General features: G+C 47.5%; 1 protein-coding gene across 1 annotated transcript in view; it reads left to right on the top strand.

The window, feature by feature from the left end:
• ITGB5 (integrin subunit beta 5) overlaps nt 1-25,842 on the top strand; it is a 102,725-nt gene that overhangs the window by 66,741 nt on the left and 10,142 nt on the right. The window contains exons 12-13 of the mRNA XM_038742544.1: nt 7,974-8,089; nt 8,196-8,315. Of these exons, the coding sequence (XP_038598472.1) occupies nt 7,974-8,089; nt 8,196-8,315 (236 nt within the window). The remainder of the gene's footprint in view (nt 1-7,973; nt 8,090-8,195; nt 8,316-25,842) is intronic.

Here is a 25,842-nt window from a genome sequence, read left to right as displayed (position 1 = left end):
GAATAGACATGTACAAGTAAAATAAATAAATAAATACAGTAATAAATATGTACAAACATATCATCATCATCATCACCAATCGTATTTATTGAGCACTTACTGTGTGCAGAGCACTGTACTAAGTGCTTGGGAAGTCCAAGTTGGCAACATATAGAGACAGTCCCTACCCAACAGCGGGCTTACAGTCTAAAAGGGGGAGACGGAGAACAAAACCAAACATACTAACAAAATAAAATAAGTAGAATAGATATGTACAAGTAAAATAAATAAATAAATAAATACAGTAATATGTACAAACATATCATCATCATCATCAATTGTATTTATTGAGCGCTTACTGTGTGCAGAGCACTGTACTAAGCGCTTGGGAAGTCCAAGTTGGCAACACATAGAGACAGTCCCTACCCAACAGCGGGCTTACAGTCTAAAAGGGGGAGACGGAGAACAAAACCAAACATACTAACAAAATAAAATAAATAGAATAGATATGTACAAGTAAAATAAATAAATAAATAAATACAGTAATAAATATGTACAAACATATCATCATCATCATCACCAATCGTATTTATTGAGCGCTTACTGTGTGCAGAGCACTGTACTAAGTGCTTGGGAAGTCCAAGTTGGCAACATATAGAGACAGTCCCTACCCAACAGCGGGCTTACAGTCTAAAAGGGGGAGACGGAGAACAAAACCAAACATACTAACAAAATAAAATAAATAGAATAGATATGTACAAGTAAAATAAATAAATAAATAAATACAGTAATAAATATGTACAAATATATCATCATCATCATCATCAATCATATTTATTGAGCGCTTACTGTGTGCAGAGCACTGTACCAAGCGCTTGGGAAGTCCAAGTTGGCAACATAGAGAGACAGTCCCTACCCAACAGCGGGCTCACAGTCTAAAAGGGGGAGACAGAGAACAAAACCAAACATACTAACAAAAAAAATAAATAGAATAGATATGTACAAGTAAAATAAATAAATACAGTAATAAATATGTACAAACATATATACATATATACAGCCAAGCACTGGGTGCGGGGCTGGCACGGCTGTGAGACGATCGGGCCGGGCAAGGTCCCTGTGCCACGTGGGGCCCACGGGCTCCCAGGAAGGGAGAACAGGTTTTTAAGCCATCTGGAAATGAGGAAACTGAGGCAGAGGGAAGTGAAGTGATTTGCGCAAGGTCTCACGGCAGGCCAGTGGAGGAGGCATACTCTATTTATTAGAGTATTTATTTATTTATTATTTATTTATTATATTTATTTATTTATTATACTCTGAGTAATATTACCCTATTTATTTATTATTTATTTTACTTGTACATATCTCTTCTATTTATTTTATTTTATTAGTATGTTTGGTTTTGTTGTCTGTCTCCCCCTTTTAGACTGTGAGCCCACTGTTGGGTAGGGACTGTCTCTAGATGTTGCCAATTTGTACTTCCCAAGCGCTTAGTACAGTGCTCTGCACATAGGAAGCGCTCAATAAATACGATTGATTGATTGATTGATTGAGGCAGGATTAGAACCCAGGTCCTCTGACTGCCTGGAGCCCTCGGTCTCCCCCTCCCCTTGGTCTGGAGTCTGCCCTCACACACCTCCTTCCCCCAAGACCCTCCCTCCTCCCGACAAGCCCCCCAGCCCCCTCCCAAGACCTCGATCCCACCGTCTCCTCTCTGTCAGACTGTGAGCCCGCTGTTGGGTAGGGACCGTCTCTATATGTTGCCAACTTGGACTTCCCAAGCGCTTAGTACAGTGCTCTGCACGCAGTAAGCGCTCAATAAATACGATTGATGATGATGTCAGCCAGGCTGGAGAAGGAGGGGAAGGGGCTCAGAGATCTCTGCATCTCTGTGGGAGCCTGCATGGCTCCAACACGTGCAGTCAAACTGACACAAGCAAACACACATGTAATAATAATAATAATAATAATGGCATTTATTAAGCGCTTACTGTGTGCAAAGCACTGTTCTAAGCGCTGGGGAGGTTACAAGGTGATCAGGTTGTCCCACGGGGGGCTCACAGTCTTCATCCCCATCCTACAGATGAAGTAACTGAGGCACTGAGAATTAATTAATTAATTAATAATGGCATTTATTAAGCGCCTACTATGTGCAAAGCACTGTTCTAAGCTCTGGGGGGGGATACAAGGTGATCAGGTTGTCCCACGGGGGGCTCACAGTCTTCATCCCCATTTTACAGATGAGGTAACTGAGGCCCAGAGAAGTTAAGTGACTTGCCCAAAGGCACACGGCTGACAATTGGCAGAGTTGGGATTCGAACCCATGACCTCTGACTCCAAAGCCCGGGCTCTTTCCACTGAGCCATGCTGCTTCTCACTGCGCGCGCACACACACACACACACACGCACACACCCGCCATACCCACTGGCACATCAATCAGTGCTATTTTTCTTTGGTTCTTGTTTCTTTTTATTTTCCTTTTATTTGTTAAGTGCTTACTATGTGCCAGGCACTGTTCTTTAATAATAATAATTATTATTATTATGGTATTTATTCACTCATTCATTCAATCATATTTATTGAGCGCTTACTGTGTGCAGAGCACTGTACTAAGCGCTTGGGAAGCACAAGTCAGCAACATATAGAGACAGTCCCTACCCAACAACGGGCTCACAGTCTAGAAGGGGGGGGCAGACAACAAAACGAAACATGTAGACGGGTGTCAAAATCATCAGAACAAGTTAAGCGCTTACTATGTGCCAGTACTGTTCTAAGCACTGCGGTAGATACAGGGGTAATCAGGTTGTCCCACGTGGGGCTCACACTTTGAATCCCCACTTTACAGTTGAGGTAGCTGAGGCCCAGAGAAGTTAAGCGGCTTGCCCAAGGTCACACAGCAGACAAGTGGCGGAGCCGGGATTCGAACCCATGACCTCTGACTCCTAAGCCCGGGCTCTTTCCATCGAGCCACGCTGCTTCTGTTAAGCACTGGGGTAACTACAAGCTAATCAGGTTGGACACTTGGGAGGGTACAACACAAATCCTTCCCAGAGCCCCAGTCCGGACCATCCCACGCTCCCGACTCTCCCCCCTGCATCCCCGATTCATTCAGTCAGTTGTATTTATTGAGTGCCTTCTATGTGCAAAGCACTGTACTAAGCGTTTGGGAGAGAACCTACAAATTCTCCCCCGTGACCCAGCACGGACCATCCCACCCCCCTGACTCTCCCCTCTCCATCCCTGACTCTCCCCGGTGCCCGTCAGACTGGCATCTCCTCGAGGGCAGGGACTATCATCATTCATTCATGCATTCAATCGTATTTATTGAGCGCTTACTGTGTGCTGGGCACTGTACTAAGCGCTTGGGAAGTCCAAGTTGGAAGCCTATAGAGACGGTCCCTACCCAACAACGAGCTCACGGTCTAGTGGGGGAGACAGACATTAATACAAATAGATAAAACAATATATTACAGATATACACAGATAGATACATTGGTGCTGTGGGGAGTCATTCATTCAATCGCATTTATTCATTCATTCAGTCAATCGTATTTACTTATTGAGCGCTTACTGTGTGCAGGGCTCTGTACTAAGCGCTTGGGAAGTCCAAGTTGGAAGCATATAGAGACGGTCCCTACCCAACAACGAGCTCACGGTCTAGTGGGGGAGACAGACATTAATACAAATAGATAAAACAATATATTACAGATACACAGATAGGTACATAGGTGCTGTGGGGAGTCATTCATTCAATCGTATTTATTCATTCATTCATTCAGTCAATCGTATTTACTTATTGAGCGCTTACTGTGTGCAGGGCACTGTACTGAGCGCTTGGGAAGTACAAATTGGACTATGTCGCCTCCCTCTGCCCTCCCCCCAAGCCCAGCACTGCTGTGTGCGTGTGTGTGTGTGTGTGTGTGTGTGTGTGTGTGTGTGTGTGTGTGTGTGTGTATGTGTGTGTGTGTGTCCCTGGCAGCCCCCCAAGGTCCCCAGATCCTTCTCCGCTTTCCCTGGAGTGTGTGCTCTTCTCTCCTTCTTCCTGTGTGTCCTTTCCTACCCGCAACCCCGTCTCTGTTTGGTTCCCCGCTGCCATTCCTGCCCCGGCAAGGGCACCCAGGGGTGAGTAGTCCGGGAGCCTTCCGGGCGGAGGCGGCGCGGGCCGTGTGCATGGTGCCCGTCTGCATGCCGGGGTTCTCGCCGGGCCCATTCATCATCATCATCATCATCAATCGTATTTATTGAGCGCTTACTGCGCGCAGAGCACTGGACTAAGCGCTCGGGAAGTCCAAGTTGGCAACATATAGAGACGGTCCCTACCCAACAGCGGGCCCATTCCTACGACGCCTCGGGGACCGGGCTCCGGCAGTCCTCCCGGTGGGCCCCGAGCGGTGCTCCGTCTGTGCCCCGTCAAGCGCCGTCATTATAAATAAGCCGTCAAGCGCTCAGTACAGTGCTCTGCACATAGTAAGTGCTCAATAAATACGATTGATGATGATGATGCCCCGAACCCAACTGTCCGCATGCCCTGGGCTGTGCTCACAGCGAGCCCTGAACAGTGCTCCAGGCTGAGCTCTGGTCTGGGCTCACAGGGTGTCCCCACTTTCATACAATCGTATTTATTGAGCGCTTACTGTGTGCAGAGCACTGTACTAAGCGCGTGGGAAGTACAATTCAGCAGTAAGGAGAGACAAGCCCTGCCCACACCGGGCTTCCCTTCTTGTACTTTGGATTCTGGTCCAGGCTGTGCTCCTGGTGGGCGCTGAGCTGTGCCGGGCTCTACTCCCAGCTGGGCTCCCATCAATCAATCGTATTTATTGAGCGCTTACTGTGTGCAGAGCACTGTACTAAGCGCTTGGGAAGTACAAGTTGGCCCCAGCAGGCCCCAGGGTGGGGCCCTGGGCTATGATCTGGGCTGCTCTGCCCTCAACGTGCCCTGAGCTGTGCTCCCATTATGCCCCAGCATGTGCCCGGAGCTACGCCCAGGGCTGTGCTCCCGGCGTGCCCCAGGTTGTTCCCTGAGCTCTGCACTTCCCAAGCGCTTAGTACAGTGCTCTGCACACAGTAAGCGCTCAATAAATACGATTGATGATGATGAGGTGCCCCCATCGTGCCCGAGGATATGCCCTGAACTATGCTCTGGGCTATGTTCCCATCATGCCCAGTAATAATGATGGCATTTATTTAGCGCTTACTATGTGCAAAGCACCGTTCTAAGCGCTGGGGAGTTTACAAGGTGATCAGGTTGTCCCACGGGGGGCTCACAGTCTTAATCCCCATTTTACAGATGAGGTAACTGAGGCACAGTGAAGTGACTTGCCCAAAGTCACACAGCTGACAAGTGGCGGAGCCAGGATTTGAACCCCTGATCCAAAGCCCGTGCTCTTTCCACTGAGCCACGCTGCTTCTCCATAATAATAATAATAATAATAATAATAATAATAATGGTATTTGTTAAGTGCTTACGATGTGCCAAGCACTGTTCTAAGCACTGGGGTAGATACAAGATAATCAGGTTGTCCTACATGGGGCTCACAGTCTTAATCCCCATTTTAATAATATATAATCATGATGGCATTTGTTAAGCGCTTATTATGTGCAAAGCACTGTTCTAAGAGCTGGGGAGTTTACAAGGTGATCCGTTTGTCCCACGTGGGGTTCACAGTCTTCATCCCCATTTTACAGATGAGGGAACTGAGGCTCAGAGAAGTGAAATGACTTGCCCAAAGTCACACAGCTGACAAGTGGCAGAGCCAGGATTTGAACCCCTGATGCCAAAGCCCGTGCTCTTTCCACTGAGCCATGCTGCTTCTCCATAATAATAATAATAATAATAGTAATAATAATAATGGTATTTGTTAAGTGCTTACGATGTGCCAAACACTATTCTAAGCACTGGGGTAGATACAAGATAATCAGGTTGCCCTGCATGGGGGCTCACAGTCTTAATCCCCATTTTAATAATATATAATAATGATGGCATTTGTTAAGCGCTTACTATTTGCAAAGCACTGTTCTAAGCGCTGGGGGTTTACAAGGTGATCCGTTTGTCCCACGTGGGGTTCACAGTCTTCATCCCCATTTTACAGATGAGGGAACTGAGGCTCAGAGAAGTGAAATGACTTGCCCAAAGTCACACAGCTGACAAGTGGCAGAGCCAGGATTTGAACCCCTGATGCCAAAGCCCGTGCTCTTTCCACTGAGCCATGCTGCTTCTCCATAATAATAATAATAATAATAGTAATAATAATAATGGTATTTGTTAAGTGCTTACGATGTGCCAAACACTATTCTAAGCACTGGGGTAGATACAAGATAATCAGGTTGCCCTGCATGGGGGCTCACAGTCTTAATCCCCATTTTAATAATATATAATAATGATGGCATTTGTTAAGCGCTTACTATTTGCAAAGCACTGTTCTAAGCGCTGGGGGTTTACAAGGTGATCCGTTTGTCCCATGTGGGGCTCACAGTCTTCATCCCCATTTTCCAGATGAGGGAACTGAGGCTCAGAGAAGTGAAGTGACTTGCCCAAAGTCACACAGCTGACAAGTGGCGGAGCCAGGATTTGAACCCCTGACGCCAAAGCCCATGCTCTTTCCACTGAGCCACGCTGCTTCTCCATAATAATAATAATAATAATAATAATAATAATAATAATAATGGTATTTGTTAAGTGCTTACGATGTGCCAAGCACTGTTCTAAGCACTGGGGTATCAGGTTGTCCTACATGGGGCTCATCGTCTTAATCCCCATTTTAATAATATATAATAATGATGGCATTTGTTAAGCGCTTACTATTTGCAAAGCACTGTTCTAAGCGCTGGGGGTTTACAAGGTGATCCGCTTGTCCCACGTGGGGCTCACAGTCTTCATCCCCATTTTCCAGATGAGGGAACTGAGGCTCAGAGAAGTGAAGTGACTTGCCCAAAGTCACACAGCTGACAAGTGGCGGAGCCGGGATTTGAACCCCTGACGCCAAAGCCCGTGCTCTTTCCACTGAGCCACGCTGCTTCTCCATAATAATAATAATAATAATAATAATAATGGTATTTGTTAAGCGCTTACGATGTGCCAAGCACTATTCTAAGCGCTGGCGTAGATACAAGGTAATCAGGTTGTCCCCCATGGGGGCTCACAGTCTTAATCCCCATTTTAATAATAATAATGATGGCATTTGTTAAGCGCTTATTATCATCAATCGTATTTATTGAGCGCTTACTGTGTGCAGAGCACTGTACTAAGCGCTTATGTGCAAAGCACTGTTCTAAGATCTGTGGGGGATACAAGGTGAGCCGTTTGTCCCACGTGGGGCTCACAGTCTTCACCCCCCCTTTTCCAGATGAGGGAACTGAGGCTCAGAGAAGTGAAGTGACTTGCCCAAGGTCGCACAGCAGACACGTGGCAGAGCCGGGATTAGAACCCGTGACCTCCGACTCCCAAGCCCGGGCTCTTTCCACTGAGCCACGCTGCGGGCTCTTGGGCTGCGCTACCGGCCTGCCCGAGGACATGCCCTGTGCTATGCTCTGGGCTGTGCTCCCATCATCATCATAATAATAATGTTGGTATTTGTTAAGCGCTTACTATGTGCCAAGCACTGTTCTAAGCGCTGGGGAGGTTACAAGGTGATCAGGTTGTCCCACGGCGGGGGGGCCTCACAATTCTAATCCCCATTTTCCAGATGAGGGAACTGAGGCCCAGAGAAGTGACTTGCCCAAAGTCACCCAGTTGGCAGAGCTGGGATTTGAACCCGCGACCTCTGACTCCAAAGGCCAGGTTCTTTCCACTGAGCCACGGCGGCTTCTCTGATCGTCGTGTCCCAGGATATGCCCATCATGCCTCAGGATGCGCCCTGTCCTGTTCGTTCAATGGTGTTTATTGAGCGCTTACTGTGTGCAGAGCACTGTACTAAGCGCTTGGGGAGTCCGAGTCAGTTCTGGGCTGTGCTCCCCGAGGGTCCGCGCGAGGCCCTGACCCCGTGGTCCCGGGCAGGGGCTGCGTGGAGTGTTTGATGCAGCTGCCGCCGGCCGGCTCCGAGCGGGCGTCCATCAACGAGACCTGCCAGAAGCACTGTAAGGACGCAGTGGTGACCCGCGTGGACGCCGTCCGTGAGTACCGACCGAGGGACCGAGGGACCGCCGGCCGCCCCGTCGCGCTGGGGGGATGACGGGGGGCTCAGGGAGGGTCTGCCCACCGGCCGTTGCCCCCCTCCAGGCCTGGATGTGCCGGACACGGTGACCTGCTTCTTCAAGACGGCCCAGGACTGCGTCGTGACTTTCGCCTACTCGGAGCTGCCCGGGGCCAAGGCGACCCTCACGGTGCTCAAGGAGCCAGGCAAGCGGGGGACGGGGGGCTGGGGGAGGCCGGGGACCAAAGGGGTCCGCGGTAGGGGTCGGCCGGGCGGAGGGACTCTTCGTCCTCTCCTCCTCCTCATCATCAATCGTATTTATTGAGCGCTTACTGTGTGCAGAGCACTGGACTGAGCGCTTGGGAAGTACAAATTGGCAACATCTAGAGACAGTCCCTACCCAACAGCGGGCTCACAGTCTAAAAGGGGGAGACGGAGAACAAAACCAAACGTACTAACAAAATAAAATAAATAGAATAGATATGTACAAATAAAATAAATAGCAACATATAGAGACAGTCCCTACCCAACAGCGGGCTCACAGTCTAAAAGGGGGAGACGGAGAACAAAACCAAACATACTAACAAAATCAAATAAATAGAATAGATATGTACAAATAAAATAGAGTAAAAAATATGTACAAACATATATCCATATATACAGGTGCTGTGGGGAAGGGAAGGAGGGAAGATGGGGGGGATGGAGAGGGGGACGAGGGGGAGAGGAATCAATCAATCAATCAATCAATCGTATTTATTGAGCGCTTACTATGTGCAGAGCACTGTACTAAGCGCTTGGGAAGTACAAATTGGCAACACATAGAGACGGTCCCTACCCAACAGTGGGCTCACAGTCTAAAAGGGGGAGACAGAGAACAGAACCAAACATACCAACAAAATAAAATAAATAGGATAGAAATGTACAAGTAAGATAAATAAATAAATAAATAAATAGAGTAATACATGTGTAAATAAATAAATAAATAAATAAATAAATAAATAAATAGAGGAAGGAAGGGGCTCAGTCTGGGAAGGCCTCCTGGAGGAGGTGAGCTCTCAGCAGGGCCTTGAAGGGAGGAAGAGAGCTAGCTTGGCGGATGGGCAGAGGGAGGGTATTCCAGGCCTCTCCTCAAGCCGTCCAGTCCCCTACTGAGCACTTGAAAGAGAACAAGAGAGTTAGAATAATAATAATAATAAGGACAAGAGAGAATAATAATGATAATAATGTCGGTATTTGTTAAGCGCTTACTATGTGCAAAGCACGGTTCTAAGCGCTGGGATAGGTACAAGGTAATCAGGTTGTCCCACGAGGGGCTCGCAGTCCTCATTTGTCCCCTCATCTGTAAAATGGGGATTAAGACTGTGAGCCCCCCCCGTGGGACAACCTCATCACCTCGTAACCTCCCCAGCGCTTAGAATAATAATAATAATGATGATGATGGCATTTATTAAGCGCTTACTCTGTGCAAAGCACTGTTCTGAGCGCTGGGGAATTTACAAGGTGATCAGGTTGTCCCATGGGGGCTCACAGTCTTCATTTATTACTCTATTTATTTATTTATTTATTTATCTTACTTGTACATTTCTATCCTATTTATTTTATTTTGTTGGTATGTTTGGTTCTGTTCTCTGTCTCCCCCTTTTAGACTGTGAGCCCACTGTTGGGTAGGGACTGCCTCTAGATGTTGCCAATTTGTACTTCCCAAGCGCTTAGTACAGTGCTCTGCACATAGTAAGCGCTCAATAAATACGATTGATTGATTGATTGATCCCCGTTTTACAGATGAGGTAACTGAGGCACAGAGAAGTGAAGTGACTTGCCCAAAGTCACACAGCTGACAATCGGTGGAGCCGGGATTTGAACCCATGACCTCTGACTCCAAAGCCCATGCTCTTTTCCACTGAGCCACGCTGCTTCTCTAAACAACAGTGCTTTAGAACAGTGCTTTGCACATAGTAAGCGCTTAATAAATGCTATCATTATTATTATTATTATCCCCATTTTCCAGAGGAGGGAACTGAGGCCCAGAGAAGTGAAGTGACTTGCCCAACGTCACCCAGCTGACGAGTGGCGGAGCCGGAATTTGAACCCACGACCTCTGACTCCAAAGCCCGGGCTCTTTCCACTGAGCCGCGCTGCTTCCCCTTCCCCTATCCTAGAAGATAGGATCCCTGCCTTCAAGGAGCTTCCTGTCAGCTAGGTGATGCGCACTGAGCTGAGCGCTTGGGACAGGACCAAAGCAATCCCTGCCCTCGAGGAGCTGACAGTCTACCGTGTGCAGACCTCTGTACTGAGCGCCTTGGAGAGCGCAGTAGAGTTAGTAGACAATCTCTCCCTTCAAGGAGCTTGCAGTCTACTATGTGCTGGGCCCTGTACCAAGCACTGGGAAGAGGACAATAGAGTTAGCAGATATTCATTCAATCATCATCATCATCATCAATCGTATTTATTGAGCGCTTACTGTGTGCAGAGCACTGTACTAAGCACTTGGGAAGTACAAATTGACAACATATAGAGACAGCCCCTACCCAATAGTGGGCTCACAGTCTAAAAGGGGGAGACAAAACCAAACATACTAACAAAATAAAATAGAATAGATATGTACAAGTAAAATAAATAAATAAATAGAGTAATAACAGTGCCTACTGTGTGCAGAGTAGTGAACTAAGAGCTTAGGAAGGTCCAGCGCTTAGAACAGTGCTCTGCACATAGTAAGCGCTTAATAAATGCCATAATTATTATTATTACAGTACAGCAATAAAGTGACAGTCCCTGCCCACAAAGAGCTCACAGTCTACAGTGCTTAGAACAGTGCTTTGCACATAGTAAGCGCTTAACAAATGCCATCATTATTATTATTATTATTAGAGGGGAGGAGACAGACATCAATAGAAATAAACAGACATCAATATAAGATGAGAAGCAGCGTGGCTCAGTGGAAAGAGCCCGGGCTTTGGAGTCAGGGGTCATGGGTTTGAATCCCGGCTCTGCCAATTGTCAGCTGGGTGACTTCGGGCAAGTCACTTCACTTCTCTTGTGCCTCAGTTCCCTCATCTGTAAAACGGGGGTGAAGACTGTGAGCCCCCCGTGGGACAACCTGATCTCCTTGTAACCTCCCCGGCGCTTAGAACAGTGCTTTGCACATAGTAAGTGCTTAACAGACGCCGTCATTAATATAAATACTTAAAATGACAGCTATAGACGTAAGTGCTGTGGGGCGGGGAGACGAGGGAAGAGCCAAGGGAGCAAGTCGGGGTGACGTGGAAGGGAGTGGGAGAGTCCCCCTCTCCATCCCCCCATCTTACCTCCTTCCCTTCCCCACAGCACCTGTATATATGTATATATGTTTGTACATATTTATTACTCTATTTTACTTGTACATCTCTATCCTATTTATTTGATTTTGTTAGTATGTTTGGTTTTGTTCTCTGTCTCCCCCTTTTAGACTGTGAGCCCGCTGTTGGGTAGGGACTGTCTCTATATGTTGCCAATTTGTACTTCCCAAGTGCTTAGTACAGTGCTCTGCACATAGTAAGCACTCAATAAATACGATTGAGGATGATGATGATGATAAGGAAAAGTGGGGCTTAGTCTGGGAAGGCCTCTTGGAGGAGATGAGCCTTCAGTAAGGCTTTGAAGGGTGGGGGAGAGTGGTTGTCTGTGGGATTTGAGGAGGGAAGGCATTCCGGGCCAGAAGCAGGGCGTGGGCCAGGGATAGGCGTATATATATACCTGTATATATACAGGTGTGTGTGTATATATATATATATATATATATGTATATATGTTTGTATATATTTATTACTCTATTTATTTATTTATTTATTTATTTTACTTGTACATATCTATTCTATTTATTTATTTTGTTAGTATGTTTGGTTTTGTTCTCTGTCTCCCCCTCTTAGACTGTGAGCCCACTGTTGGGCAGGGACTGTCTCTCTGTGTCGCCAATTTGTACTTCCCAAGCGCTTAGTCCAGTGCTCTGCACACAGTAAGCGCTCAATAAATAAGATTGATGATGATGATGATAGGTGGTGAGGCCGGCCAAGATGGAGGCCCGGTGAGAAGGTTAGTGACACCAGAGGAGTGGAATGTGCAGGCCGGGATGGAGAAGGATGGACTGGGATGGACTGTGAGCCCACTGTTGGGTAGGGACTCTCTCTATATGTTGCCAATTTGTACTTCCCAAGTGCTTAGTACAGTGCTCTGCACATAGTAAGCGCTCAATAAATACGATTGATTGATTGATTGAGAAGGAGAGAAGAGTGGGGAGGTAGGAGGGGGTGAGGGGATGGACAGCTTTGAAGCCGATGGTGAGGAGTTTTTGTTTGATACGGAGGTGGATGGGCAACCCCGGAGATTTTTGAGGAATGGGGTGAGATGCCCAGAGCGGTTCCCTAGAAAGATAATCCGGGCAGCGGAGTGAAGTCCGGACTGGAGTGGGGAGAGGCAGGAGGCTGGAAAGTCAGAGAGGAGGCTGATGCAATCAATCAATCAATCGTATTTATTGAGCGCTTCCTGTGTGCAGAGCACTGTACTAAGCGCTTGGGAAGGACAAGTCGGCAACACATAGAGACGGTCCCTACCCAACAGCGGGCTCACAGTCATCCAGGCGGGAGAGGATGAGCGATTGTACTAACATGGTAGCGGTTTGGATGGAGAAGAGAGGATGGATGTCGTGAATAATAATAATAATGATGATGATGGCATTTGTTAAGCGCTTACTATGTGCAAAGCACTGTTCTAAGCGCAGGGGAGGTTACAAGGTGATCAGGTTGTCCCACAGGGGGCTCACAGTCAATCCCCATTTTACAGATCAATCAATCAATCAATCAATCGTATTTATTGAGCGCTTACTGTGTGCAGAGCACTGTACTAAGCGCTTGGGAAGTACAATTTGGCAACACATAGAGACGGTCCCCACCCAACAGCGGGCTCACAGTCTAGAAGGGGGTAACTGAGGCTCAGAGAATTTAAGTGACTTGCCCAAGGTCACTCAACAGACATGTGGCGGAGCTGGGATTCGAACCCATGACCTCTGACTCCAAAGCCCAGGCTCCTTCCACTGAGCCACGCTGCTTCTGGTGAGACCGGCAGGATTCGGTGACAGTGACAGGACTTGGTGATGGACTGAACACGTGACACGATCCCTGCCCTCAAGGAGCTGACCTGCTGGAGTGTGCAGAGCACTGTGCTGAGCACTGGGGAGAGGACAATAGAGTTAGCAGACACGCTCCCTGCCCTCAAGGAGTTGACAGTCAAGGAGACAGTAACAGGGCATGACAGACAGTGACATCATTTTCAAGCGCTTAGTACAGTGCTCTGCACACAGTAAGCGCTCAATAAATATGATTGATGATGATGATCGAAGAGCCTTGGGGGTGGGGAAGTAGAGCGGGGAGATGCCAGGTTAGTCCGGGAAGGCCTCTTGGAGGAGGTTACGTCATCATCATCATCATCATCAATCGTATTTATTGAGCGCTTACTATTTGCAGAGCACTGTACTAAGCGCTTGGGAAGTACAAATTGGCAACATATAGAGACAGTCCCTACCCAACAGTGGGCTCACAGTCTAAAAGGGGGAGACAGAGAACAAAACCAAACATACTAACAAAATAAAATAAATAGAATAGATATGTACAAGTAAAATAAATAAATAAATGGAGTAATAAATCTGTACAAACATATATACATATATACAGGTGCTGTGGGGAAGGGAAGGAGGTAAGATGGGGGGGATGGAGAGGGGGACGAGGGGGAGAGGAAGGAAGGGGCTCAGTCTGGGAAGGCCTCCTGGAGGAGGTGAGCTCTCAGCAGGGCCTTGAAGGGAGAAAGAGAGCTAGCTTGGCGGATGGGCAGAGCGAGGGCATTCCAGGCCCGGGGGAGGACGTGGGCCGGGGGTCGATGGCGGGACGGGGGAGAATGAGGTACGGGGAGGAGATTAGCGGTGGAGGAGCGGAGGGTGCGGGCTGGGCTGGAGAAGGACAGAAGGGAGGTGAGGTAGGAGGGGGCGAGGGGATGGATGGACAGCCTGGAAGCCCAGGGTGAGGAGTTTCTGCCTGATGCGCAGATTGATTGCTAGGCACTGGAGATTTTTGAGGAGGGGAGTGACATGCCCAGAGCGTTTCTGGACAAAGATAATCCGGGCAGCAGCATGAAGTATGGATTGAAGTGGGGAGAGACACGAGGATGGGAGATCAGAGAGAAGGCTGGTGCAGTAGTCCAGACGGGATAGGATGAGAGCTTGAACGAGCAGGGTAGCGGTTTGGATGGAGAGGAAAGGGCGGGTCTTGGCAATGTTGCGGAGCTGAGACCGGCAGGTTTTGGTGACGGCCTGGATGTGAGGGGTGAACGAGAGAGCGGAGTCGAGGATGACACCAAGGTTGCGGGCTTGTGAGACGGGAAGGATGGTAGTGCCGTCAACAGAGATGGGAAAGTCAGGGAGAGGGCAAGGTTTGGGAGGGAAGACAAGGAGCTCAGTCTTCGACATGTTGAGCTTTAGGTGGTGGGCGGACATCCAGATGGAGATGTCCTGAAGGCAGAAGGAGATGCGAGAACGAACCCCCACCCCCTCACCCACTTCCGTGTTCTTGGCAGTGACGTGCACACGATTAGGATCGTTTTTACCCCCATCCAACCACACGAGGAGGGCTGGGTCATTCATTCATTCTTGGCTCAGTGGAAAGAGCGCGGGCTTGGGAGTCAGAGGTCATGCGTTTGAATCCCGCCTCCCCCACATGTCCACTGTGTGACCTTGGGCAAGTCACTTCACTTCTCTGTGCCTCAGTTCCCTCATCTGTAAAATGGGGATTAAGACTGTGAGCCCCACATGGGACAACCTCATCTCCTTGTGTTCCCCCCCCAGTGCTTAGAACAGTGCTTTGCACATAGTAAGCGCTTAACAAATACCAACATTATTATTATTCATTCATTCAATCTTTTAGACTGTGAGCCCACTGTTGGGTAGGGACTGTCTCTATATGTTGCCAAGTTGTACTTCCCAAGCACTTAGTCCAGTGCTCTGCACACAGTAAGCGCTCAATAAATACGATTGATTGATTGACTATTTACTGAGCACTTACTGTGTGCAGAGCACTATACTAAGTGCTTGGGAAGTCCAAGTCGGCAACATATAAAGACAGTCCCTACCCAACAACGGGCTCACAGTCTAGAAGGGGGAGACTGACAACACAACAAAACATGTGGACAGGGGTCAAAATTGTCAGAACAAACAGAATTAAAGCTATGTGCACATCATTAACAAAATAAATAGTAGATCTGTACAAGTAATAGAGTAATAAATCCGTACAAATATATACAAGTGCTGCAGGGAAGGAGGTGGGGCAGGGGAGGATGGGGAGGAGGAGAGGAAAAGGGGGGTTCAGTCTGGGAAGGCCTCTTGGAGGAGGTGGGCTCTCGGTAGGGCTTTGAAGGGAGGAAGAGAGCGAGGTTGGTGTATGTACGGAGGGAGGGCAACCACTGGAGATTTTTGAGGAGGAGAGTGACAGGCCCAGAGCGTTTCTGCACAGAGATAACAACAACAACAACAATAACAATGTTGGCATTTGTTAAGCGCTTACTATGTGCAAAGCACTGTTCTAAGCGCTGGGGGGGGGATACAAAGTGATCAGGTTGTCCCACGTGGGGCTCACAGTCTTAATCCCCATTTTACAGATGAGGGAACTGAGGCTCTGAGAAGTGAAGTGACTTGCCCAAGGTCACCCAGCAGACAGGTGGCGGAGTCGGGATTCGAACCCATGACGTCTGACTCCGAAGCCCGGGCTCTTCCCGCTGAGCCACAGCAGCGTGAAGTAGAGAGTCCAGTGAGAACTGAGACTGTGGTGGCAAAACCTGCTGTTCTCGGGATGAGGGTGGGGGAGTCCAGTGCTTTGCACATAGTAAGCGCTTAATAAATGCCAATTATTATTATTATTATCAAGGGATTGGAGCCAATCAATGCTATTTATGGAGCGCTTACTATGTTTCATTCATTCAATCGTATTTACTGAGCGCTTACTGTGTGCAGAGCCCTGTACTAAGCGCTTGGGAAGTACAAATCGGCAGTACTGCATGCAGAGCACTTTTTAAAATTGTATTTAAGCGCGTACTAATTTGGTCGATCATATATATTGAGCGCTTACTGTGTGCAGAGCTCTGTATTAAGCACTTGGGAGAGTACGATATAATAATAATAATAATGATGGTATTTATTAAGCGCTTACTATGTGCAAAGCACTGTTCTAAGCGCTGGGGAGGTGACGAGGTGATCAGGTTGTCCCCCGGGGGGCTCACAGTTTTAATCCCCATTTTACAGATGAGGGAACCGAGGCTCAGAGAAGTGAAGTGACTTGCCCAAAGTCACACAGCTGACAGTTGGCGGAGCCGGGATTTGAACCCACGACCTCTGACTCCAAAGCCCGGGCTCTTTCCAGTGAGCCACGCTGCTTCTCTCTATATATTCTGATATAACAATAATCAAACACGTTCCCTGCCCACAACGAGCTTACAGTCTACCAGGTGCTGTACTAAGCGCTGGAGTAGATTAAGCAGTTGGGAGAGTAAAATTCAGGAGCTCATTGATACGTTCCCTGCCCATCAGGGAGGGGAGGGGGCTGTAGGTGACACCCCCAGGTTCTCCGGGACCGACACTAAAACTTTTTTTTTATGGTATTTGTTAAATGCTTACTATGTGTCAAACACCATGTGGTTGTTGCTTGTTTTTTTTATGGTATTTGTTAAGCGCTTACTATGTGCCAGGCACTGTACTAAGCGCTTGGGAAGTACAAATCGGCAGTACTGCGTGCAGAGCACTTTTTAAAATTGTATTTAAGCGCATACTAATTTGGTCGATCATATATATTCAGCGCTTACTGTGTGCAGAGCTCTGGATTAAGCACTTGGGAGAGTACGATATAACAATAAACAGACACATTCCCTGCCCACAACGAGCTTACAGTCTACCAGGTGCTGTACTAAGCACTGGAGTAGATTAAGCAGTTGGGAGAGTAAAATTCAGGAGCTCGTTGATACGTTCCCTGCCCATCAGGGAGGGGAGGGGGCTGTAGGTGACACCCCCAGGTTCTCCGGGACCGACACTAAAACCTTTTTTTTATGGTATTTGTTAAATGCTTACTATGTGTCAAACACCGTGTAGTTGTTGCTTGTTTTTTTTTATGGTATTTGTTAAAGCGCTTACTATGTGCCAGGCACTGTACTCTCCCAACCGCTTAATCTACTCCAGCGCTTAGTACAGCACCTGGTAGACTGTAAGCTCGTTGTGGGCAGGGAATGTGTTTGATTATTGTTATATCGTACTCTCCCAAGTGCTTAATCCAGAGCTCTGCACACAGTAAGCACTCAATATATATAATCGACCAAATTAGTAAGCGCTGAACAAATACAATTTTAAAAAGTGGTCTGCACACAGTACTGCCGATTTGTACTTCCCAAGCGCTTAGTACAGTGCTCTGCACACAGTAAGCGCTCAATAAGTACGATTGAATGAATGAATGTATTGGGGTGGATATACAAGGTAGTCAGATTGGACACAGTCCCTGTCCCACATGGGACCCACAACCTTAATCCTCATTTTAGAGATGAGGTAACTGAGGTCCAGAGACTTGATGTGACTTGCCCAAGGACCCACAGCAGACACGTGGCAGAGGCAGGATTAGAACCCAGGTCCTTCTTACCCCCTGACCCGGGCTGTAACCAGTAGGCCAGGCTGCTTCTCTAAGCGCTGGGGTAGATACATACATTCAAGCAATCAATCAATCAATCAATCGTATTTATTGAGCGCTTACTATGTGCAGAGCACTGTACTAAGCGCTTGGGAAGTACAAATTGGCAACACATAGAGACAGTCCCTACCCATCAGTGGGCTCACAGTCTAAAAGGGGGAGACAGAGAACAGAACCAAACATACCAACAAAATAAAATAAATAGGATAGAAATGTACAAGTAAAATAAATAAATAAATAAATAAATAGAGTAATAAATATGTACAACCATATATACATCTATACAGGTGCTGTGGGGAAGGGAAGGAGGTAAGATGGGGGGATGGAGAGGGGGACGAGGGGGAGAGGAAGGAAGGGGCTCAGTCTGGGAAGGCCTCCTGGAGGAGGTGAGCTCTCAGCAGGGCCTTGAAGCGTACGTACTGAGTGCCTTCTGTGTGCACAGCACTTCCTTAGCACTTGGAAGAGTCCAATAATAATAACAATAATGGCATTTATTCATTTGTTCATTCATTCATTCAATCGTATTTATTGAGCACTTACTGTGTGCAAAGCACTGTACTAAGCTCTTGGGAAGTACAAGTTGGCAACCTATAGAGACGGTCCCTACCCAACAACGGGCTCACAGTCTAGAAGGGGGAGACAGACAACAAAACAAAACGTGGACGGGTGTCAAGTCACCAGAATAAATAAAAATAAAGCTAGATGCACATTAACAAAATAAATAGAATAGTAAATATGTACTAGTAAAATAGAGTAATAAATCTGTACAAACATATATACAGGTGCTGTGGGGAGGGGAAGGAGGTTGGGGGTGGTGGGGAGGAGGAGAGGAAAAAGGGGGCTCAGTCACTTACTATATGCAAAGCACTGTTCTAAGCGCTGGGGAGGTTACAAGGTGATCAGGTTGTCCCATTTGGGGCCCACAGTCTTAATCCCCATTTTACAGGTGAGGTAACTGAGGCCCAGAGAAGTGAAGTGACTTGCCCGAAGTCACACAGCTGACAAATGGCGGAGCGGGATTTGAACCCACGACCTCTGACTCCAAAGCCCGGGCCCTTTTCCACTGAGCCACACTGCTTCTAGACTGTGAGCCCACTGTTGGGTAGGGACCGTCTCTATATGTTGCCAACTTGTACTTCCCAAGCGCTTAGTACGGTGCTCTGCACACAGTAAACGCTCAATAAATACCTCCCTTCAAGGCCCTACTGAGAGCTCATCTCCTCCAGGAGGTCTTCCCAGACTGAGCCCCTTCCTTCCTCTCCCCCTCGTCCCCCTCTCCATCCCCCCATCTTACCTCCTTCCCTTCCCCACAGCACCTGTATATATGGATATATGTTTGTACATATTTATTACTCTATTTCTTTATTTTACTTGTACCTATCTATTCTATTCATTTTATTAGTATGTTTGGTTTTGTTCTCTGTCTCCCCCTTTTAGACTGTGAGCCCACTGTTGGGTAGGGACTGTCTCTATATGTTGCCAACTTGTACTTCCCAAGCGCTTAGTACGGTGCTCTGCACACAGTAAGCGCTCAATAAATACCTCCCTTCAAGGCCCTACTGAGAACTCATCTCCTCCAGGAGGCCTTCCCAGACTGAGCCCCTTCCTTCCTCTCCCCCCTCATCCCCCTCTCCACCGCCCCATCTTACCACCTTCCCTTCCCCACAGCACCTGTATAGACGTATATATGTTTGTACATATTTATTACTCTATTTATTTTACTTGTACAGATCTATTCTATTTATTTTATTTTGTTAGTATGTTTGGTTTTGTTCTCTGTCTCCCCCTTCTAGCCTGTGAGCCCACTGTTGGGTAGAGACTGTCTCTATATGTTGCCAGCTTGGACTTCCCAAGCGCTTAGTACGGTGCTCTGCACCCAGTAAGCGCTCAATAAATACGATTGATTGATTGATATTCAATAGAACAATAAGCAGATACATTCCCTGCCCACAATGAGCTGCCAGTCTATGCAAGTTAATTCAAACTCCTCCCGGGTGCGGCGGGGAGAGGCTGGCCGCTCCCTCGGACCGAAGTCCGCGGGACGGGGACCCCGGGGTCCACTTCCTCCTCATCCGTCCCCCTCGTCGTCCTCAGGCTCGGGGACTCAGCCCCCCCATCGTGGCCACCGTGGCTGACCGCTCCTTTTTTAAAAAATAGATTAAGCATTTACTATACGCCACACACTGTACTAAGCACTGGGATATGAGCTAATCAGGTTGGACCCAGTCCCTGTCCCATGTGGGGCTCACGGGCATAACCCCGTTTGACGGATGAGATAACTGAGGCAGGGGAGTGCACCCGAAGCAACACGGCCAAGTGGATGGAGCCCGGGCTTGGGAGTCAGAGAACCTGGGTTCTAATCCCGGCTCCGCCACTTAATAATAATAATAATGGCATTTATTAAGCGCTTACTATGTGCAAAGCACTGTTCTAAGCGCTGGGGAGGTTACAAGGTGATCAGGTTGTCAATCAATCAATCAATCAATCGTATTTATTGAGCGCTTACTATGTGCAGAGCACTGTACTAAGCGCTTGGGAAGTACAAATTGGCAACGTATAGAGACAGTCCCTACCCAACCGAGGGCTCACAGTCTAAAAGGGGGAGACAGAGAACAAAACCAAACATACTAACAAAATAAAAAATGGAATAGATATGTACAAGTAAAATAAATAAATAGAGTAATAAATATGTACAAACATATATCCATATATACAGGTGCTGTGGGGAAGGGAAGGAGGTAAGATGGGGGGGATGGAGAGGGGGACGAGGGGGAGAGGAAGGAAGGGGCTCAGTCTGGGAAGGCCTCCTGGAGGAGGTGAGCTCTCAGGAGGGCCTTGAAGGGAGGAAGAGAGCTAGCTCTCATTATAATAATAATAATAATAATAGCATTTATTAAGTGCTTACTATGTGCAAAGCACTGTTCTAAGCGCTGGGGAGGTTACAAGGTGATCAGGTTGTCCCACGGGGGGCTCCCAGTCTTCATCCCCATTTTCCAGATGAGGTCACTGAGGCCCAGAGAAGTGAAGTGACCTGCCCAAAGTCACCCAGCTGACAAGTGGCGGAGACGGGATTCGAACCCGTGACCCCTGACTCCAAAGCCCGGGCTCCTTCCACTGAGCCACGCTGCTTCCCAGAAGCACAGTTGTCTGCTGTGTGACCTGGGGCTAGTCACTTCACTTCCTCTGGGCCTCCGTTTCATCAACTGTAAAATGGGGATTAAGACTGTGAGCCCCGTGTGGGACTGTCTCCAATCAAGCGCTTAGTACGGTGCCCTGCACACAGTAAGCGCTCAATAAATCAATCAATCGTATTTATTGAGCGCTTACTGTGTGCAGAGCACTGTACTAAGCGCTTGGGAAGTACAAGTTGGCAACACAGAGAGACGGTCCCTACCCAACAGTGGGCTCGCAGTCTAAAAGGGGGATAAATACGATTGAATGAATAATCTCATTTGCTTGTATCCACCCCAGTGCTTAGTACAGTGCCTGACACATAGTAAGCACTCAACACATATCACCATTATTACTACTGTGATGATGGTTCCAGCAACCCCTACTCTGTATGATTGCCAAATCTCCCTCTCCAGCCCTCACATCCCCTCATCATCGTCAATCGTATTTATTGAGCGCTTACTGTGTGCAGAGCACTGTACTAAGCGCTTGGGAAGTACAAATTGGCAACATATAGAGACAGTCCCTACCCAACAGTGGGCTCCCAGTCTAAAAGGGGGAGACAAAACCAAACATACTACAAAATAAAATAGAATAGATATGTACAAGTAAAATAAATAGAGTAATAAATATGTACATATATACATACATATTAACAAAATAAAATAGAATAGATATGTACAAGTAAAATAAATAGAGTAATAAATCTGTACAAACATATATCCATATATACAGGTGCTGTGAGGAAGGGAAGGAGGTAAGGTGGGGGGGATGGAGAGGGGGACGAGGGGGAGAGGAAGGAAGGGGCTCAGTCTGGGAAGGCCTCCTGGAGGAGGTGAGCTCTCAGTAGGGCCTTGAAAAATGATAATGATGTTGGCATTTGTTAATCAATCAATCGTATTTATTGAGCGCTTACTATGTGCAGAGCACTGTACTAAGCGCTTGGGAAGTACAAATTGGCATCACATAGAGACAGTCCCTACCCAACAGTGGGCTCACAGTCTAAATTTGTTAAGCACTTACTATGTGCTTAACTTGCCAAGCACTGTTCTAAGCACTGGGGGAGATACAAGGTGATCAGGCTGTCCCACATGGGGCTCACGGTCTTAATCCCCATTTTACAGATGAGGTAACTAAGGCTCAGGGAAGTTAAGTGACTTGCCCGAGGTCACACAGGAGACGTGGTGGAGCCGGGATTCGAACCCATGACCTCTGACTCCAAAGCCCGTGCTCTTTCCACTGAGCCACGCTGCTTCCCCTGCCTTCGGAACATCTCTATGTGACATCCCGTTTTTGTTTTTATGATATCATCATCATCATCAATCGTATTTATTGAGCGCTTCCTATGTGCAGAGCACTGTACTAAGCGCTTGGGAAGTACAAGTTGGCAACATCTAGAGACAGTCCCTACCCAACAGTGGGCTCACAGTCTAATGATAATGATATCTGTTAATAATAATGATCGTGGTATTTAAGCGCTTACTATGTGCCAGGCACTGTTCTAAGCACTGGGGGAGATACAAGGTGATCAGGCTGTCCCACATGGGGCTCACGGTCTTAATCCCCATTTTACAGATGAGGTAACTAAGGCTCAGAGAAGTGAAGTGACTTGCCCGAGGTCACACAGGAGACGTGGTGGAGCGGGGATTCGAACCCATGACCTCTGACTCCAAAGCCCGTGCTCTTTCCACTGAGCCACGCTGCTTCCCCTGCCTTCGGAACATCTCTATGTGACATCCCGTTTTTGTTTTTATGATATCATCATCATCATCAATCGTATTTATTGAGTGCTTCCTATGTGCAGAGCACTGTACTAAGCGCTTGGGAAGTACAAGTTGGCAACATATAGAGACAGTCCCTACCCAACAGTGGGCTCACAGTCTAATGATAATGATATCTGTTAATAATAATGATCGTGGTATTTAAGCGCTTACTATGTGCCAGGCACTGTTCTAAGCACTGGGGTAGATGCAGGATAACTGTGTTGGACACAGTCCCCGTCCCACAGGGCTCGCAGTCCTAATAATCACCTTATTACGGCTGAGGGAACTGAGGCCCAGAGAAGTGACTTGCCCAAGGTCACACAGCTGACAAGTGGTGGAGTGGGATTAGAACCCATGGCCTTCTGTCTCCCAGGCCTGGGGTGTAGCCACTAGGCCACGTTGCTTCTCTTGCTAAGCGCTATGTGCCATCATCATCATCAATCGTATTTACTGAGCACTTACTATCATCATCAATCGTATTTATTGAGCACTTACTATGTGCAGAGCACTGTACTAAGCGCTTGGGAAGTACAAATTGGCAACATCTAGAGACAGTCCCTACCCAACAGTGGGCTCACGGTCTAAAAGGGGGAGACAGAGAACCAAACCAAACATACTAACAAAATAAAATAAATAGAATAGAGATGTACAAATAAAATAGAGTAATAAATATGTACAAACATATATATATATATACAGGTGCTGTGGGGAAGGGAAGGAGGGAAGATGGGGGGGATGGAGAGGGGGACGAGGGGGAGAGGAAGGGGCTCAGTGCCAGACACCGGACTAAGAGCTGGGGTAGATTCGTTCGTCCAATTGTATTTATTGAGCGGTTACTATGTGCAGAGCGCTGTACTAAGCGCTTGGAAAGTACAGTTCGGCAACAGATAGAGACAATCCCTGCCCAACCACAAGCTCATCAGGTTGGATCCAGTTCCTGTCCCACATGGGATTCCCCGGCTTCATCCTCATTTTACAAACGAGGGAACTGAGGCCCGGGGAAGCGAGGTGACTTAATTGAACGAATGAATGAATAAAAACATGATGATGGAGTTGGCAGGCACGTTTCTTGCCCATTATGAGCTTACAGTCTTGAAGGAGAGAGAGGCATTTTATATAAATAAAGGAATGGGAGATTGTTGCCAAATTGTACTTCCCAAGCGCTTAGTACAGTGCTCTGCACCCAGTAAGCGCTCAATAAATACGATTGAATGAATGAAGTGGGATAATAATGATAATAATGGTGGCATTTGTAAAGCACTTACTATGTGCAGACTGTGAGCCCACTGTTGGGTAGGGACCGTCTCTATGCGTTGCCAATTTGTACTTCCCAAGCGCTTAGTACAGTGCTCTGCACATAGTAAGCGCTCAATAAATACGATTGATTGATTGATTGATTGATTGCAAAGCACTGTTCTAAGCGCTGGGGAGGTTTGAACCCACGACCTCTGACTCCCAAGCCCGTGCTCTTTCCAATTTGTACTTCCCAAGCGCTTGGTACAGTGCTCTGCACATAGTAAGCGCTCAATAAATACGACTGATGATGATGATGATGATGATTGAGCCACGCTGGGATCAGTGTGGCTTAGTGGGAAGAGCCCGGGCTTGGGAGTCCGAGGTCGTGGATTCTAATCTCCGCTCCGCCACTTGTCAGCTGTGTGACTTTGGGCAAGTCACTTGACTTCTCTATGCCCCGGTGATCTCATCTGTAAAATGGGGATGAAGACTGTGAGCCCCACGTGGGACAACCTGATTACCTCATATCTCCCCAAGCGCTCAGAACAGTGGTTGGCACATAGTAAGCACTTAACAAATGCTATTATTATTATTATTATTATTAATTCCGGTCTGATTCAAGCGCTTAGTCCAGTGCTCTGCACACAGTAAGCGCTCAATAAATACGATTGATGATGATTCCCAGGCCCGGGCTCTATCCACCGGGCCACGCTGCTTCTCAAGACACCTAAACTTCATCATCATCACCAATCGTATTTATTGAGCGCTTACTGTGTGCAGAGCACTGTACTAATTTCATCAGGTCCGAAAGAGAACGTCTCCTCTTCCCCCATAAACCCACAACTTCATCTCAGAGAAGCAGCGTGGCTCGGTGGAAAGAGCCCGGGCTTTGGAGTCCAAGGTCGTGGGTTCAAATCCCAGCTCCACCACCTGTCGGCTGGGTGACTTTGGGCAAGTCACTTCACTTCTCTGTGCCTGTTACCTCATCTGTAAAATGGGGATTAAGACTGGGAGCCCCCCGTGGGACAACCTGATCGCCTTGTAACCTCCCCAGCGCTTAGAACAGTGCTTTGCCCATAGTAGGCGCTTAATAAATGCCATTATAAAAAAAAAAAGTCACGACTTCTCTATGCCTCCACGATCGCATCTGTAAAATGGGGATGAAGACTGAGCCCCACGTGGGACAACCTGATTACCTCATATCTCCCCAAGTGCTTAGAACAGTGGTTGGCACATAGTAAGCACTTAACAAATGTTATTATTATTATTATTATTATTATTATTATTATTAACTCCGGTCTCATTCCCAGGCCCGGGCTCTATCCACCGGGCCTCGCTGCTTCTCAAGACACCTAAACATCATCAGGTCCAAAAGAGAACTTCTCCTCTTCCCCCAAAAACCCACAACTTTTTAGACTGTGAGCCCACTGTTGGGTAGGGACTGTCTCTAGATGTTGCCAATTTGTACTTCCCAAGCGCTTAGTACAGTGCTCTGCACATAGTAAGCGCTCAATAAATACGATTGATTGATTGATCCCCCTCCCCACGCCCGATAGACCTCCAGCTCTCTTCCAATCCTTCTCGAAACATCACTGCCTCCAGGAAGTCTGCCCTGATTTATCGCCCAGCACCAAGCCACGGCCTCCCTCCAGCCACCTGCAGCGCTGATTGATACTATATAGCCCGTTGTGGCAGGGAATGTGACTCTTTATTGCTGTATTAATAATAATAATAATAATAATAATAATAATGGCATCTATGTGAGCCCACTGTTGGGTAGGGACTGTCTCTAGATGTTGCCAACTTGTACTTCCCAAGCGCTT

The sequence above is a fragment of the Tachyglossus aculeatus genome, chromosome 1 (genome assembly GCF_015852505.1).
Source record: "Tachyglossus aculeatus isolate mTacAcu1 chromosome 1, mTacAcu1.pri, whole genome shotgun sequence".
Classification (NCBI taxonomy): Eukaryota; Metazoa; Chordata; class Mammalia; order Monotremata; family Tachyglossidae; genus Tachyglossus; species Tachyglossus aculeatus.
The sequence above is the reverse complement of the archived record's forward strand: the minus strand, read 5'-3'. Positions and strand labels throughout refer to the sequence as shown.